This window comes from Microchirus variegatus (assembly GCF_963457635.1).
Source record: "Microchirus variegatus genome assembly, chromosome: 1".
NCBI classification, from domain to species: Eukaryota; Metazoa; Chordata; class Actinopteri; order Pleuronectiformes; family Soleidae; genus Microchirus; species Microchirus variegatus.
Window position 1 is genome coordinate 46,605,607 of NC_139802.1, and position 18,548 is coordinate 46,624,154.

The 18,548-nt window shown below is 45.9% G+C and overlaps 1 protein-coding gene across 1 annotated transcript; it reads right to left on the reverse strand.

The window, feature by feature from the left end:
* Positions 1-4,414: 4,414 nt before the first annotated feature.
* On the reverse strand, positions 4,415-14,744 carry gtf3c4 (general transcription factor IIIC, polypeptide 4; the record flags this gene model as incomplete). Its single annotated transcript, XM_083910410.1, has 5 exons — positions 4,415-4,524; positions 8,251-8,339; positions 8,744-8,874; positions 9,921-11,654; positions 14,436-14,744. 5 exons carry the CDS (start codon positions 14,742-14,744, stop codon positions 4,460-4,462), a joined length of 2,328 nt encoding a protein of 775 aa, XP_083766536.1. The 3' UTR covers positions 4,415-4,459.
* Positions 14,745-18,548: the final 3,804 nt, after the last annotated feature.

Sequence of the window (18,548 nt, forward strand, 5' to 3'; positions counted from 1 at the left end):
GAGCTCGGCGTGGTCACCTTTCAGCGGCTGATTATGAAACACATTTGTCTGCAGATAAAGTTCAGGTCTAATTTTAGAAGACAAAGCAGAGGAAGAGGAGATGATGAAACTCTCTTTGTTAAAGTCATTCCATCAGCATCAGCAGCAGAAGCATCAGCAGCAGAAGCATCAGCAGCAGCGTCTCCTTCGTCTCTGCCCCTCGGCACAGACCCGTCAGTGCAAACCTGTGATTATATTGCGTAATGTACCTTTAAAGGAGACTGTGATCGATGAGGATTTGACGCACTCTGATCTCTGAAAGACGCGTATTAAGGAAAAGTGGGAGAATCCTCCTCCTCCTCCTCCTCCTCCTCCTCCTGGTGGAATATTAAAGACACAGCGAGTCCTTCACAAGAACATTCTCTATGATTTTAAAAAACAGAGTCACCTGAAGGCATCTGTCTGTGTCACTGGAGCCTGAACGCATCACCGTCACAGAGCTGTAGAGCTGTAGAGCTGTCACTGTGCTGATGCTGATGCTGACACTCGTCCATCACTGTCTGTCTGAGTGTGTGTGTGTGTGTGTGTGTGTGTGTGTGTGTGTGTGTGTGTGTGTGTGTGTGTGTGTGTGTGTGTGTGTGAGCTGACAAACCTGCAGTTCAGCCTGAGCCAACACTGATTACTGTCTTCATCACTGACAACTTACACTGAGAAGAACACACACAGTCACTCAGTCAGTCCTGAACATTTAAAGTGTCCATCAGTCACACACTCACACAGAGATACATTCACACACTCACATAGTCACATTCACAGTCACACACACACACACACTCTCACACTCACACAGTCACACTCACACTGTCACACTCACACAGTCACATTCACACATTCACACAGTCACACATTCACACATTCACACAGTCACACACTCACACAGTCACACACTCACACATTCACACAGTCACACAGTCACAGTCACACACTCACACAGTCACACACTCACACATTCACACAGTCACACATTCACACAGTCACACACTCACACAGTCACACATTCACACAGTCACACAGTCACACACACTGTCACACTCACACATTCACACACTCACACAGTCACACATTCACACAGTCACATTCACACACTCACACACTCACACATTCACACAGTCACACAGTCACACATTCACACAGTCACACTCACACATTCACAGTCACACTCACACATTCACACATTCACACACTCACACATTCTCACAGTCACACATTCACACAGTCACACTCACAGTCACACTCACAGTCACACTCACAGTCACACTCACAGTCACACTCACAGTCACACTCACAGTCACACTCACACTGTCACATTCACACATTCACACTGTCACACAGTCACATTCTCACAGTCACATATTCACACACTCACACATTCACACACTCACACATTCACACACTCACATATTCACACAGTCACATTCACACACTCACACATTCACACACTCACACATTCACACAGTCACATTCACACAGTCACACTCACACATTCACACATTCACATTCACACACTCACAGTCACACATTCACACAGTCACACTCACACATTCACATTCACATTCACACAGTCACACTCACACATTCACACATTCACATTCACACAGTCACACTCACACATTCACACAGTCACATTCACACACTCACAGTCACACTCACACATTCACACAGTCACATTCACACACTCACAGTCACATTCACACACTCACAGTCACACTCACACAGTCACACTCACACAGTTACACTCACACATTCACACAGTCACACATTCACACAGTCACACTCACACAGTCACACTCACACTGTCACACTCACACATTCACACACTCACACATTCACACAGTTCTCTGAGATTCCACTCAGTGCACTCTGTTCATCTTAGTCGTGATTTGTCGTCTTTATAAAGTTTGGTAAACAGTGATCCAGACTAGTTAATAATAAGTGAAGAATTAAATTGAATAAAAAATAGTCATTAATAAATAATATATATATATATATATTAAAATATATTTCCCTCAAACGTCAAAGATAAAGAACGTGTTCAGTGTTTTTCTACAGAGCTCAGAGAGACGATGTCGCGCTAAATGTCACAAAAGGTTAAACACACACACACACACACAGTTAATTACAGCAGAAGAGGAACACACACACACACACACACACACACACAGGCAGCAGCAGTGTTAGCATTAGCCTTGTGTTGTTGTTGAGAGTTTAATTAATGTAGCAGTAAAAAGTGTCCCCCCCCCCCCTCATGTCTGCAGTATTAGTTCCACTTCACTGATCTCAAAGACACGGACAAATAGTGACTCTAATGATGGACATGCTCTGACCCCGCCCCCCTCTAACAAGACCCCCCCCCCCCAACTGCTCAGCTGGTCTCGGGTCACTGCTCCCCCCCCCCCTCCTCTCTCTGGGGAGGGAGGGGCAGAGTGAGGGAGGAGTTAAGACGACCATGTTGAGCTCATCAGTCCAGAGAGAGACTTCATTACCACTGACATCATCATCATCATCAGCATCACCTTCACCTTCACCTGCTTCAGCTTCACTCTGATTTTATTTAAGAGCTCAAAGTCATAAAAGACACTTTACATCATCAGGTCGTGACGTTGTCGTCATTATATTTAAGTCATTCAGTCTCAAAATAACCGGCTTCAGCCGATCGTTCGCTCAGGAAACATCTAAATTGTGTCGTTGTGTTTCAGTTTAACCTCCTCACAACAATAACAACAACATGATCTACGACTGAAATACTGAAGAGACAGAAAATACGACGGAATTAGTGAAGAAAATTAAAATGTGATTAAAATACAAAAAAAAGAGGAACATTTTTGCTGCAATAACTGAAAATGAGACAGAAAATAAAATTTAAATAGAAAACAAGTGAAATATGAGGTAAATATGAAGAAAATATGAGGTAAATAACTGGTGAATTATTATTATTATTATTTATTTGACAGAAACATGAGCAGCTGATGAGGCCACAGTGTTTTTATGATGAGCAGTTAAAGGTAAAGAGAGAGAAAAACTTATGTTTCTTCTTCTGCTGCTTCAGTGAATGACAACAGTCTGAGCTGAGGAACGACGAGGTTCAGAGGAAAGAAAAGGAAAGAGAGAAAGAGAGGTCCTCCTCTTCCTCCTCTTCCTCCTCTTCCTCCTCTCGCCTCGGGGCAGACTATCATCATCTCCTGTGACACCAGAGGAAGAGGAGGTTCAGCAGAGAGGAGGAGAAGAAGAAGAAGAAGAAGAAGGAGCTGCAGTCAGCTCTCACAGGTCCACACTTTGATCACAGGACACTGACCTCCATGTCTCCACAACAAGGAGCTGAGGCCCAGAGCAGGAGGAGGAGGAGGAGGAGGAGGGAGAAGAGGAGGTGAAGGAGGGAGAAGGGGTGTTGAAGGAGGAGGAGGGAGAAGAGGTGAAGGAGGAGGAGAGAGAAGAGGAAGAAGAGGAGGTGAAGGAGGTGAAGAAGGAGGGAGAAGAGGTGAAGGAGGAAGAGGAAGAAGAGGAGAATGAGGAAGAAGAGGAGGTGAAGGAGGATGAAGAAGAGGAGGGGGAAGTGGTGAGAGGAGAAGAGGAAGAAGAGGAGGTGAAGGAGGAAGAAGAGGAGATGAAGAAGGATGAGAATCTCAGTCCATTCTCCCTCCTCCTCCTCCCTGAAGCTCTTGTTCTTTTCCAAATATGAAAAAAGGGTTAATTGTGTTTAACAATATGCCGTGTAACACACACACACACACACACACACACACACACACACACTCTGCTGATTAGAATGAGTGTCACATGTTGTGCATCAGCAGCAGCAGCATCAGCATCATCCATGTTGTGCAGCCATGTTTCCTGTCCCTCATTAACGCCTGAATCTCATTAACAAACTCACTCTTGTTCCCGTGGGGAAAAGACTGCGCTGTGTTTTTAACCACTTTCTTCCTCTTCTTCTTCTTCTTCTGCGTTTACATGAGCGGAAGTCCTCATCTGAGAGAATGACTGAGCACCTCCTCCTCCTCCTCCTCGTCTGAATTGTTGTACAGAGCCAATTAAAGTAGGTATGTAGAGTTTCCCTGTATGTTTTATTCAGAGTGAATTATTTGTAAGTCGGTCTAAAATAGGACTAACAGAGTAAAGTTTCCACTTCTCTGTAATAAAGAGGTGGAGCCGCAGCAGCAGCAGCTTATTTATGGTGCCCTCAAGTCCTCCTGAATAATAAAACACCTCCTCACTTTCTCGGCTTTCTCTCGTCTGCAAACACTGGGAATTAATTTTTAGAGCCAGAGGGAGAAATAAAAAGTTTGACTCCAACCTGTTTTTTCACCTGCGTTAAATATTCATTTAAAACCACGACGACAACGCTTTGTTAAAGCTCACTTTTATTTACAACAACATCACTTTAAATACAAAAGAGTCTCAGAGGTCACTCAGAGGTCAGAGGTCAGATCATGGGTGAGTCACAGAACGTACACGGAGCCTGAAGAAGCTTCTTCACCCACTCTGGATCTGTGCACACAGACAGGAAGTCAACGTTAATCTCACTTTGTTTACGTTCATCGTTTATTTGACTGATGAGAAAGTTTCATAAAGAGAGAAAAGTGAGGAATGAAATCAAATCCATGAAAACATCAAAGATCACAGCTCTGACTGAAACTATTCATCAGGACAGGAGGAGACGAAGAGGAGAGGAGGAGAGGATGAAGAAGAGGACAGGAGGAGAGGATGAAGAAGAGGAGATGAGGATGAGGACAGGAGGAGAGGATGATGAAGAGGACAGGAGGAGAGGATGAAGAAGAGGACAGGAGGAGAGGATGATGAAGAGGACAGGAGGAGAGGATGAAGAAGAGGAGATGAGGAGAGGATGAAGAAGAGGAGATGAGGATGAGGACAGGAGGAGAGGATGAAGAAGAGGACAGGAGGAGAGGATGAAGAAGAGGAGATGAGGAGAGGATGAAGAAGAGGACAGGAGGAGAGGATGAAGAAGAGGAGATGAGGATGAGGAGAGGATGAAGAAGAGGAGATGAGGATGAGGACAGGAGGAGAGGATGAAGAAGAGGAGATGAGGATGAGGAGAGGATGAAGAAGAGGAGATGAGGATGAGGACAGGAGGAGAGGATGAAGAAGAGGAGATGAGGATGAGGAGAGGATGAAGAAGAGGACAGGAGGAGAGGATGAAGAAGAGGAGATGAGGATGAGGACAGGAGGAGAGGATGAAGAAGAGGAGATGAGGATGAGGAGAGGATGAAGAAGAGGACAGGAGGAGAGGATGAAGAAGAGGAGATGAGGATGAGGAGAGGATGAAGAAGAGGACAGGAGGAGAGGATGAAGAAGAGGAGATGAGGATGAGGACAGGAGGAGAGGATGAGGAGGAGAGGAGACGATGAAGAGGACAGAGAGAATGATAAGGACAGGAGGAGAAGACGATGAGGACAGGAGGAGAGGATGAAGATGAGGACAGGAGGAGAGGATGATGAAGAGGACAGGAGGATGATGAAGAGGACAAAAGGAGACGATGAAGAGAACAGGAGGAGAGGATGAAGAAGAGGACAGGAGGAGATGACGATGAAGAGGACAAAAGGAGACGATGAAGAAGAGGACAAGAGGAGACGAAGAGGACAGGAGGAGATGAGGAGGACAGGAGGAGATGAGGAGGACACGAGGAGACGATGAAGAGGACAGGAGGGGACGATGAAGAGGACAGGAGGAGAGGAGGAGACGATGAAGAGGACAGGAGGAGAGGAGGAGACGATGAAGAGGACAGGAGGAGAGGATGAAGAAGACAAGAGGAGAGGATGAAGAGGACAGGAGGAGAGGATAAAGAGGACAGGAGGAGACGATGAAGAGGACAGGAGGAGACGATGAAGAGGACAAGAGGAGAGGATGAAGAGGACAGGAGGAGAGGATGAAGAGGACAGGAGGAGAGGATGAAGAGGACAGGAGGAGAAGATGAAGAGGACAGGAGGAGAGGAGGAGATGATGAAGAGGACAGGAGGAGAGGACGATGAAGAGGACAGGAGGAGAGGATGAAGAAGACAAGAGGAGAGGATGAAGAGGACAGGAGGAGACGATGAAGAGGAGACGATGAAGAGGACAAGAGGAGAGGATGAAGAGGACAGGAGGAGAGGATGAAGAGGACAGGAGGAGAGGATGAAGAGGACAGGAGGAGAAGATGAAGAGGACAGGAGGAGACGATGAAGAGGACAGGAGGAGAGGATGAGGACAGGACGAGACGATGAAGAAGACAGGAGGAGACAAGGAGGACAGGAGGAGAAGAGGATGAAGAGGACAAAAGGAGACGATGAAGAGAACAGGAGGAGAGGATGAAGAAGAGGACAAGAGGAGACGATGAAGAGGACAGGAGGAGAGGATGAAGAAGAGGACAGGAGGAGACGATGAAGAGGACAGGAGGAGACGATGAAGAGGACAGGAGGAGAGGATGAAGAAGACAAGAGGAGAGGATAAAGAGGACAGGAGGAGACGAAGAGGAGACGATGAAGAGGACAAGAGGAGAGGATGAAGAGGACAGGAGGAGAGGATGAAGAGGACAGGAGGAGAGGATGAAGAGGACAGGAGGAGAAGATGAAGAGGACAGGAGGAGAGGAGGAGATGAAGAGGACAGGAGGAGAGGATGAAGAAGAGGACAAGAGGAGACGATGAAGAGGACAGGAGGAGAGGATGAAGAAGAGGACAAGAGGAGACGATGAAGAGGACAGGAGGAGAGGATGAGGACAGGACGAGACGATGAAGAAGACAGGAGGAGACAAGGAGGACAGGAGGAGAAGAGGATGAAGAGGACAAAAGGAGACGATGAAGAGAACAGGAGGAGAGGATGAAGAAGAGGACAAGAGGAGACGATGAAGAGGACAGGAGGAGAGGACGATGAAGAGGACAGGAGGAGAGGATGAAGAAGACAAGAGGAGAGGATGAAGAGGACAGGAGGAGAGGACGATGAAGAGGACAGGAGGAGAGGATGAAGAAGACAAGAGGAGAGGATGAAGAGGACAGGAGGAGAGGATAAAGAGGACAGGAGGAGACGATGAAGAGGAGACGATGAAGAGGACAAGAGGAGAGGATGAAGAGGACAGGAGGAGAAGATGAAGAGGACAGGAGGAGACGATGAGGACAGGACGAGACGATGAAGAGGAGACGATGAAGAGGACAAGAGGAGAGGATGAAGAGGACAGGAGGAGAGGATGAAGAGGACAGGAGGAGAGGATGAAGAGGACAGGAGGAGAGGATGAGGACAGGACGAGACGATGAAGAAGACAGGAGGAGACAAGGAGGACAGGAGGAGAAGAGGATGAAGAGGACAAAAGGAGACGATGAAGAGAACAGGAGGAGAGGATGAAGAAGAGGACAAGAGGAGACGATGAAGAGGACAGGAGGAGAGGATGAAGAAGAGGACAGGAGGAGAGGACGATGAAGAGGACAGGAGGAGAGGATGAAGAAGACAAGAGGAGAGGATGAAGAGGACAGGAGGAGAGGACGATGAAGAGGACAGGAGGAGAGGATGAAGAAGACAAGAGGAGAGGATGAAGAGGACAGGAGGAGAGGATAAAGAGGACAGGAGGAGACGATGAAGAGGAGACGATGAAGAGGACAAGAGGAGAGGATGAAGAGGACAGGAGGAGAAGATGAAGAGGACAGGAGGAGACGATGAGGACAGGACGAGACGATGAAGAGGAGACGATGAAGAGGACAAGAGGAGAGGATGAAGAGGACAGGAGGAGAGGATGAAGAGGACAGGAGGAGAGGATGAAGAGGACAGGAGGAGAAGATGAAGAGGACAGGAGGAGAGGATGAGGACAGGACGAGACGATGAAGAAGACAGGAGGAGACAAGGAGGACAGGAGGAGAAGAGGATGAAGAGGACAAAAGGAGACGATGAAGAGAACAGGAGGAGAGGATGAAGAAGAGGACAAGAGGAGACGATGAAGAGGACAGGAGGAGAGGATGAAGAAGAGGACAGGAGGAGACGATGAAGAGGACAGGAGGAGACGATGAAGAGGACAGGAGGAGAGGATGAAGAAGACAAGAGGAGAGGATGAAGAGGACAGGAGGAGACGATGAAGAGGACAGGAGGAGATGATGAAGAGGACAGGAGGAGACGATGAAGAGGACAGGAGGAGAAGATGAAGAGGACAGGAGGAGAGGATGATGACGAAGAGGATGATGACAAAGGACAGCTGATGGACAGAGTGTGACTGAGAGACAAAGTGAAAGGACTCTCACCCTCTGGACTTGGCAGCCTGGCAACACTGTCCAGCAGGAGGCAGCGTCTGAACGTCAGCGTCTGACACGACTGATACGACAACACACACCTGCAGAGAGAGAGAGAGAGAGAGAGTGAGTACACACACACACACACACACACACACACACAGAGAAAAGTCGAGTAGAAAGAGCAGAGGTGAAAAGTGAGCGGCCACACGCTCTTCCCTCTCTGGCCACAGGAGGCTCCACATGCAGCTACAGAGATACGAGGAGAGTGTGTGTGTGTGTTTGACAGATCATATTTATGAGGATGAGCGAGCTCCGCGTGGGTAAATATCAGGAGGTGGGAGGTTTGATTACTGCTCTGTGAAGACAAACAAAGCGTCAACGTTAACATTCACTCCATGTCCCCACTGTCAGGCTCCGCCCCCTCACTTCCTGTGAGGACACAGACAACAGGTTTGTCTCTTTCACACAGATGTGTGTGTGTAATCTGGATTAGCGTGGTTACCTGAGCCACATGTGACCGTTGGGACAGGCAGCTTGTTTGTGGTCAGTGTACGGCAGCACGGCCTCACACAGGCTGCAGCGCTCCAGGAAAATCTGCTTGTTCCTCTTCTTCTTGATGTGACCGACGAGGACCTGAGAGACGATGAAGACATGATGATGTCGTTATATAATCTGAGATCATCTGCAGATACTCAAACATGAGATTAGATTTGATTGACAAAGCAGTTTAAATGAACAGCAGTGCATAATGATAATTTGACTTTATTTGATCCAAATCTGTTCAAAATCATCACATTATGGAGTCGTCAGGAAATATTGATCAGTGTTTTTATGGAGCAAAGAAAAATTTTCACATTTAAGAAGCTGAAAAATCACACAAACTGCTTTAAATGATGAAGAAAACCGTCAAAAACGAGTTGATTCATTAAAGCAGCCCTAATGTTTTCACTAATAATTAACCGTCTTTGTTGTGTTTAAGAAAACAGAATTTTAATTTCCCACTGTGACTTTTTAGAGAATAAACAGGATAGATGATGGACAGATGAAACATTTATTTTGAGAGAGTAAAGCGCAGTCACATCATGATCTCTCTAAACCCTGACAGATTATTGAGTAAATGATGAATGATGACTCTGATCAGGTGATTGACAGGGTATCCGCGGGGTCTTAAAAAGTCTTACATCCAATAATTTGAATTTAAGGCCTTAAAATGTCTTACATTCTCCTAAAATCTCATAAAAGGTCTTAAAATACAGTTTTGAAAGATCAACGTTACTTGTATTTAAAACATGCATAAACTTCAGTCTCGCTTTGAAATGTTTCCATTTTTAAGGATGCGATAACAACAATAACTACAACACGGAACTAAAGTAGTCCACCTGTGCTGCCTGGTGAGAATTGATCCAGCAGCACTAGCTAGTGTGCTGTGCGCGCGTCGCGGTGTGTTACAGCTTAGCTTAGCATAGCAGCGGAGAAAACGTGAAATGAAAGCCCACAGCTAAGCCGAATTGCAAGTCCAACGATTTGTGGCTTCAATTTTCCTTCCTTTTCCTTTGCTCTTTTTTGCCAGTATGGATTTGAAATGGGTCTTAAATTGTGTTCATTATGGTCTTAAAAAAGTCTTAAATTTGACTTGTTGAAACCTGCAGAGACCCTGTACTGACGACGAGCTGATTTACCTCCGTGTCTCTGTCGCTGCTGTCTCGGTCCAGATAGTCCACCAGGCCACAGATGGGGATGTTGATCTGCGTGCTCTTCCAGGTGTTGAGGTAAACCACGCCCAGCACCTTCTTCACGTTCTCCCTCATCAGATGCATCTCCACCGTCCTGATGGACGCCTGCACCTCCTCCAATCGCTCCTCGTGAGCCTCCTGTTTCACCTCCACAGACCGACCCTGCTCCTCTCCATCGTCGTCGTCCTCCCCGTCCTCCCCGTCGTCCGTGTCCCTCACAAACATCTTGCTCCCGTCCAGATTGGGCTTCCACAGATTACTGCTGGGCGGCGACTGCAGTGACCGGTAAAGCACGCGCAACAAAAAGAGCTTGAAGCGCCACAGATACGGCGTCCGGTCCACGTCCTGGATCCTTCGCTCCAGCTCCTCCTGCAGAAACTCCGGGATCGCCTTGGTTTTTAGAATCTGCCACCTCACGATGTCGAGCAGGTCGGCCATTTTGTACAAGCTGTGCGAGGGAGATTTGAGCAGCAGCTCTGCAGCCGTCTGCGGTGTCTTCAGAGTGACAAAGTGAACCTGGTACGTCCTGCTGAGAGGGTGAATACTGTCCGTCATCCCCTGCGCGCTCACCACCGCCACGTACGCTTCGTTGTGGCTGACGGCGATCCCGTGGATCCGTCGGTTCGCGAGCTCTTCCATCTGCAGCGTGTCCTCTTGCGCGAAACTCAAAGACTTGCCGGCGAACGTCGGCGTCAGCCTCTTGATGCCGCCGTCGACGGAGCACGTGTACACGGCGCTGCCGTGCTGACTGACCGCCAACGAGACCACGGGCAGCGAGTGGAGGCCGGCCACGTGAGAGTTGTGCACGTCGAGTCCGGCGGGAGAAATCACCAGCAGACACCAGAAGATGTAGCATCCGCGGGAGGCGACGATCAGGCTGCAGTGGGACTTGTGGACGGGGTGAACCATCTGAACACACCGGATGTTCTCCGCCGCCATCTCGTCGCACTCCTTCCACATGATGACCGGGTGTCTCAGGGTGAAGTAACCTTTGACCCCCGACAGACTGACCGGCATGATCTTCACGGGCCCCACCTCGCTGCCCACGATCAGGCCGCTCATTCGCCGCTCGGCGTTGTCGTACTCCCACCACGCCAAGTCCCTGGGTCGAGTCACGCCCGACTCGATGACGTCGTAGAACTCCGCGTCCGCTCCGCTCACCAGCGGCAACTCGAACTTCCACAGGACGAGGTCGCCGTTCTCCATGAGGACGGCCAGGAACACCATCTCCACGTCTTTGCACAGGTTGTCCTCCTGCACCCGCTTGGCCGTGTAAACACTGGACCACTCCATTCTCATGGCAGTCTGCATGCCGTAACGCCGCCGCAGCTCCTCAAAGTCCCGCAAGCTCGGCCGCGCCGACTCGTCCTGGTCTTTCTTGGCGTAGCCTCGCTCCCTCAGCCTCTCGTTGTACTTTTTAGTCAGGTCGACCAGCGTGGTCCACTCCAGACGCTTGAGGCTGTGGTGAACCGTGAGTCTGTGGTCCAGCGTCAGACAGGCCAGTAAACAGCGGCCGCTGGAGTCGCAGCCTAACGGAGACCAGCTCGCGTACTTTACTCCCTTCTGCGCTCCGAGCAACGGGTTCATCACTCTGTCGGCCAGGAAGAGCTGCCTCACAGTGGGGTCTGGGTGTGAGCTGAACCTCTCCATGGCTTCACGTTCCTCTGCGGCTGTTCCCACCTGAACCACACACACACAAACGAAAGAATTCAGAAAGTTCTATACGGTTCCACAACGTTCTTCTGGATCAAAATGTAAACCGTCCCAATCCCTCCCCTAAACCTACATTTTGGAGCAAGACGGAATGCGATTTTTCCCGTTATAATCAACCCTCAATATGTAGTGAGCTCTGATGCAGGCTTTAAAAGAAGTGGAAGATGACATTACCCATGATGCTTTGCGAATTCAGCTAGCCGGCTGATATTTTTCAACAAAGATGGCGGCAATTAAGCATCTTACAATGTTTGAAATACATCCAAAGGACCGTTGAGCTTTGAACCCTAACGTCAGAAAATAAGTGACCATTTATGAAAGCAGCTAGCTAACTAGCTAGCTAGCGGCTATTTGCCGAGTGCTTCGAGGGCGTATCTACATCACGGGCAAACGCTCTCGAAGCACTCTGCAAATAGCCACTAGCTAGCTCTGCTACATCCGGGTAGTTTTGTCAGTGTTTGGATGTGTGTAACGGCGTTCACTTGAAAACAAATACCCTGGACTTGTCAGATTTCAATCGCATTCGTGATATAATGTTTTTTACAAGGACGGAGAAAAAACGGCGTTGACAGAGAAAAACAAACAGCTGATCCGCCGGCATTTTTCCTGAATGAAAATAGTAGCGCACTCCTGCGGTAGAACTTTCAACGTGACGTAGGTTAGCACGTTCATTACGTTCACTACGCTAATTTGAATGCAGTGATGTCCCAATACTGCTTCCCTCAACGAGGGGAATTTACGGTTGAGGGAACTCAAAACCAAGTCCTAAAATCTGACACAGTCGCTGATCGTGTGAAAAACAAAACTATTACACATCGACTCCAGCTAAGGAAACAGCGATGATCATAAAATAACTTTTTAATGGATCCATGAACATGATTTAGAAAGATAAAAAAGTTGACCTGGCAGCTCCTCCCAGTGTAAGCAGTCGAACACAATGAGCCAGTTAATCATGTTTAATCATATTTGTAAAAGAACAAACTTTAGCCTTCTGCCACTGTGTCGAGTGGATTATTAAACTCCGCTCCATCCACTCTTCCTTCTGCCAAGTGGATTTTTGGAAGTGGAGCCGATAAACAGTCATTAGAAGCAAACACTGGAGCAGCTGTGCCGGGACACATTTACCACAACAAAACTGTTTCTGTCTCAATATTTGGATTCAATCGCTTTCATTATCTTTGTCTCTCAGTTTAGCAAATAAACGAAGATACAGGGAAACGTCCATCGCTGCCAAACTCATCACACACTGGTGAATATGAGCCTGGCTCTGCTCCACACACACACACACACACACACACACACGTTACGCAACGACAACAACACTTACATACTTACATGTACACACATGTACACACACACAGATGTGGTTTTGTTATTTTGTTAATTAGTAATCGTACTGATATATAACAGGGCCGGCCCAAGCCTGGCTGGGGGCCTCAGCTGAATTTAATGGGGGGGGGGGGGTTGTCACGATATTTAAATCACGATACCATAATATCACAATATTTATGATACGATATTATCACAAGATTTAAGTCACAATACAATATTATCACAATATTTAAGTTACGATACGATATTATCACAATATTTAAGTTACGATACAATATTATCACAATATTTAAGTTACGATACGATATTATCACGATATTTAAGTTACGATACGATATTATCACGATATTTAAGTCACATTACGATATTATCACAATATTTAAGTTACGATACGATATAATCACAATATTTAAGTTACGATACGATATTATCACGATATTTAAGTTACGATACGATATTATCACGATATTCAAGTCACATTACGATATTATCACAATATTTAAGTTACGATACGATATTATCACGATATTTAAGTTACGATCCGATATTATCACGATATTTAAGTTACAATACGATATCACGATATTTAAGTTACGATACTATCACGATACTTCACTTAAGATACGATATTATCACGATATTTAAGTCACAATATTTATCACACAATATTACCACGATACATCAGTCGCAATAGCATATCACGATTTTCATAATACATTATCACAATATAATATTGCTATATTTAAGCCACGATATGACATTATTATTATTTACGAAATCATACATTCACACAATATCTAGTGGACTGAAACACCAATTGATTGATTTTTTTATGCTAACCCTCAAAAAGGTTTGTTTATCAGATAAAAAAATGATATGCTGAAAAAAAATCAGATACTTGGTGTCTCAAAAGCGATATAACATAACATGCAGAATATTGTTATAAACACTTTTCTCAATATACCTAAAGCTCTCTGAATATATATATATATATATAGAACATATTCCAACTTAAAACATAAAAATGCTTCAGTTTTAATGATTTCTTTGTTTTATGGAGCAAAAAGAGAAGAAAACATTCACATTTAAGAAGCTTTAAAAAAAAGAGGGTCGACACCACAGGGCTTTTATTTATTTATCTATTTTATCTGTTTATGTACTTTATTCTGCAACATTGGGGTGGACTTTAGTTTGTATGTTGTTAATATTATTCTTTATTTCTTATTGTTATTATACTTTAGTTGCTCTAAGTGTATGTGACATAAAGTGATGTCTAATAAAACAGAAGTTGGACACGTGTGTGTTTAAAGGACAGGATGAGTGTGTGTTAGCTCCTGTTTGTTTATGCTAACGCTTCCGTGCTAAGCGCTCAGCGTGTTAAAATAGTGTTTAAATCGTGTTTAAACGTGACTTTACCCGGACTCTGTAGTCCTCAGCAGGCACAGGGATGGAGGTCCGGTGCAGGATCATCTCCGGTCTGTTGTGATGAACGTCACACTGGAGCTCCAGCGTCGTCAGGGAGCTGCTGGTGCCCACACACACGCGGTGGTCCTGGGACCAGCTCAGCGCCGGGAGTCCGCTCACCGGAGCCAGCAGCGTCACCACCGGCTCCCGCTTCACCTGCGCTGCGTCTGAGCCCGACAGCAGCGCACAGTCCACCTCCTCCGGCTCCGTCTTTATCACGACGTTACCGGCCAGCGAGACCGACTCGCCGACGGCCGCCATGTTTTCGGACTGACGGATGTGACGTCACTGAATGCGGAAGGTGTAGAAGGAGGGGACTTTCTCCGCGGTGTGAAGTGGTACAGTATAATATATTTATACTATATTATAATGTATTTTAATCACTTAACAAACGGCTCAGCTAATTACATCTACGTCAGTTTAAAGGTGCATTATGTAATAAATGATAAAATCCTCCTAATATGTCACAGAGACTCAGGAATAATGTCCATATAACAAACTGAACTCACCAACAACAACAGTACAGATAAAATATTTACATTAAAAAAAATATTTTGCAGACTGCAAATCATGTTTATGTTTTGCGCCACCTACCGCCGTCTACCAATCATTGCAGTCGGTAGAGTCTCAGCTTCCGAGCAACCACGGGTTGCCAGTTACGTCAGAAAACGAAACCTAAAAGACCTCGGTGTTTTGAATTTGAATGTAGTAACTGTTTTTGGCCACATTCTTACATATGGCGCCTTTAAGTCTAAGACGTCTTAAGAACATGTTCACGTCTTTATTTCACTGTTAGACAGACTTTTTCAACAGGAAACTGAAGCTTGTAAACCACTCACTCTCCCACACCAAAGCCCATAGAGGAAATCAGTGATTTTAGCTCACAGGGACACAGGAGCTGCTGGTCCTCTGCTGCCTCGTGTGGTCACTTTGTGTCACTGATGTCAATCTGAATGAAGAATTTTAAAAGCCGAATTCACTAAAATCAGTCATTGTAAGTTAGTGATGGAGGCAGCAGTGGATCAACAACTCCTGTGTGCTGTGATGTTAAAATCACTGGTTTTCTCTATGGGCTTTGGTGTGGGAGAGTGAGTGGTTTACAAACTTCAGGTTAACAGTGAGATAAAGACGTGATCGTGTTCTTAAGATATCGTAGACATAAACTGACTTAGATTTTATCAGCTAAAGTGGCTTAAATCTGTTTTTTTTTTTGCAGCCATGTTTTCACTGAGCGTGAGCCTCGGCGTCTCAGGCAGGTTCTCAGCAGCAGGGGGCGCTCACATCATAGCACGTGGGTGAAATGTTCACTGATAACATCAAATACATGCTGATCAATACACTTCATTAAACTCACTCCACAATCCACTGGATCCACAGACTTGACTGTAAATGAGTTCATATTAAATTAATTGTAATCATTCCATACATTTTTCATGTGAATCTTTTGAACTGTGAACCAAAAATATAGACAACACTAATATAGACATTTATTTATGACATTTTACTTAAAACACTCTGTTTCTTTCTGTTTATTTTATGAAGAGAAGTGATTGTGTTTTTACTGTCGCAGAAGAGTTAGATTAAACTTTAAATCACCTCATCATCAGGGGATTGTGTCAGATTTATATAAAGAGGCTCCGTCTGTGTTTAAACTGCTTTTACTCAACACAAACGTCCTCTCTCCTCAGAGGAAAACTGTCCTCATCACTCATCTCATCCTCCAGCTCTCTCCTCGTTCGTCGTCGTCCACCTATCATCAATTAAAAATATGAAAAGTGTCCCGTCCACAGCTGACGGCTCAGAGATAGATCAGGATTCTTTATGTGGCGAGTCAGCGGACGCTCCTGGACAGGTCAAAGGTCAGAGCGCTGCTGCGGCGGCGCGGCGGCGTCCTGCAGGCAGACAGTGATGAGTTACGGGCTGCCGCTGACGGAGACGACGACGGCGGGATTTCACCAGGCAGACTTATTTGTCACAAAACAAATCGTTACAAATCTGCCAGACAAATACGGAATGAACGCGCCCGCCACGTGTTTTTTTTAATCTCCCATTTTCCTGTCTTTTGTCTGGATAATGGCGATGAATAAGTGAACGCGGCGTGTTTCCATTGTTAATGAAGCGTGTCGCGAATGAATATTTCACACACCTGCTGTGTGTCTTTTTTGCCGCGGTGGGTTTCTGACTGGGGACGCGGTCCCACTCCTGCCATGTATGAATGTCGGATTAAACATTCATCAAACGCTGTCACAAAAAAAACTCCACATGAAGACGCAGGCCGGAGACGATGAGAAGCTCAGCCTTCGCTTTGTTTACCGTGTGCTGGTGGAAATTATTTACCCTGTGTGTGTGTGTCTAGGTGTGTGTGACGGTATACAGGTGATGTAGTGTGGGTGTATGGATATGTATGGGGTCAGCCGAGGTCAATCCGCAGCATCTCTAATCTCCCGCTGCTGTCTTGTTATTGCCTGCAGGTTCTCGGCTCTTCAGCAGAGCTCAGTGTGTCTCAGTGTCAGTGGAGACGCTCACATGTTTCTGTGTGAGGAAGCCCGCGGGGACGTTTTGATGCATGGTTCATCGTACATGTTTTAATCATTCAGTCTCTCAGACGGCTCCCGGGAGGAGGAGGACGAGGAGGAGGAGGCTGCTGCCGTCGCTGCTGCTGCATTACCCACTACACACAATTAGTGATATAATCATGATGATGATAATGAAATGTATTTAGAGCATATCAGTGTGGTTTGGCGTCTGTCGGGGGGACGACGTTACTGCGTTACTCTGCTGTGTTCAGGTTCCTCCGTGGCTCCTTCCGTCCCCCTCAGGAGGAACCGGAGGAACCTCGGCGGGTCGCCGCGTCGCAGATTAGCAGTCATAGCAGTCGACCCGAGACTCCTTCTGCGCCGTCAACTGCGAAAGCCTCACCTGACAGGTGTTGCTCTCAATCAGTGCTCCTCTGCTTCCTCTTCCTCCCCCCCCCCCTCCCTCCTCCCTCACCTCCCTGCTGTCCTTGGGGTGAGAAGTCTCTGTTTATAGATCCTGACGGGCGTCTAACAGGCCTTTCTCTGAGATGTGTGGGGATTCGTAATATTCGCCGCTGCGGAGCAACAGTCGGCGACAAAAGCATTGATATCACATCATCAGTGACATCAGCAGGAGCCTGAGCGCTGCCCTCAGGGAGGGTCAGTCACCTGGGAAGAGGTCAAGGTCACCATCAGAAAGTCAAGTATGTTTTTATACATTCTATTTCAGACCGAACTATTGAAGAAAACAGATATAAAACACAACTACAAACAATATTTAAATCAACCCTGACGCATGAATGAACTGGACTTATTCAGTATTTCAAAGACAACACCATTCATAATAAGAGATTCTTCGGTGCTTTAATGTCACACAAACTCAATTCCCCCCCACGCCTCAACCGGAGGTAAACATTTCACTGGCATCAGTGGTGTCATAAAAACTGGGCAAACACAATTATAATATGAGATTGTCGCAAAGGTAAAGGTTATAAATAATAAACATGCATCTCCACATCTGTAAATGCAGAATATAGAAAGATATAGACTGTTAAGATTATAGAGAGCAGCAGAATATTTACAGTGTGAGCTTCATATTTACTGTGTGAACCAGGACTGCATTGAGATCATGTATAATTATATTATAATAAAGTTCTTTACAGGTGACTTACAAAAAAAATAAGAAAATATTAATATATGTAAAGTAACAGAAAAATATTATTAGTATTAGTATTATTACTAATTATAATAATGGTGGTAGTAACAGTAGAAAATATTTGTAAATTATAAACGTGCATTTTCCAGATAATAAATGCAGAATATAAAAAGGTAAACATTATTAAGAAAATAAAAAATCACATCGGTCCAAAAAATAGATTTTTCTCTGTTAAACTGATGTTCCACACTTGTACTCCTGACCAGTAGGTGGCGCTAATGCGCCGATAAGCATTAGAAGTGTGAGTGACAGGTAAAGAAGCAGAAAAACAAAATGGCGGACTAATTTAAAGTACCGTCGTCACTGCCCCTCTCTGTTTGCTCTCGTGTTTTT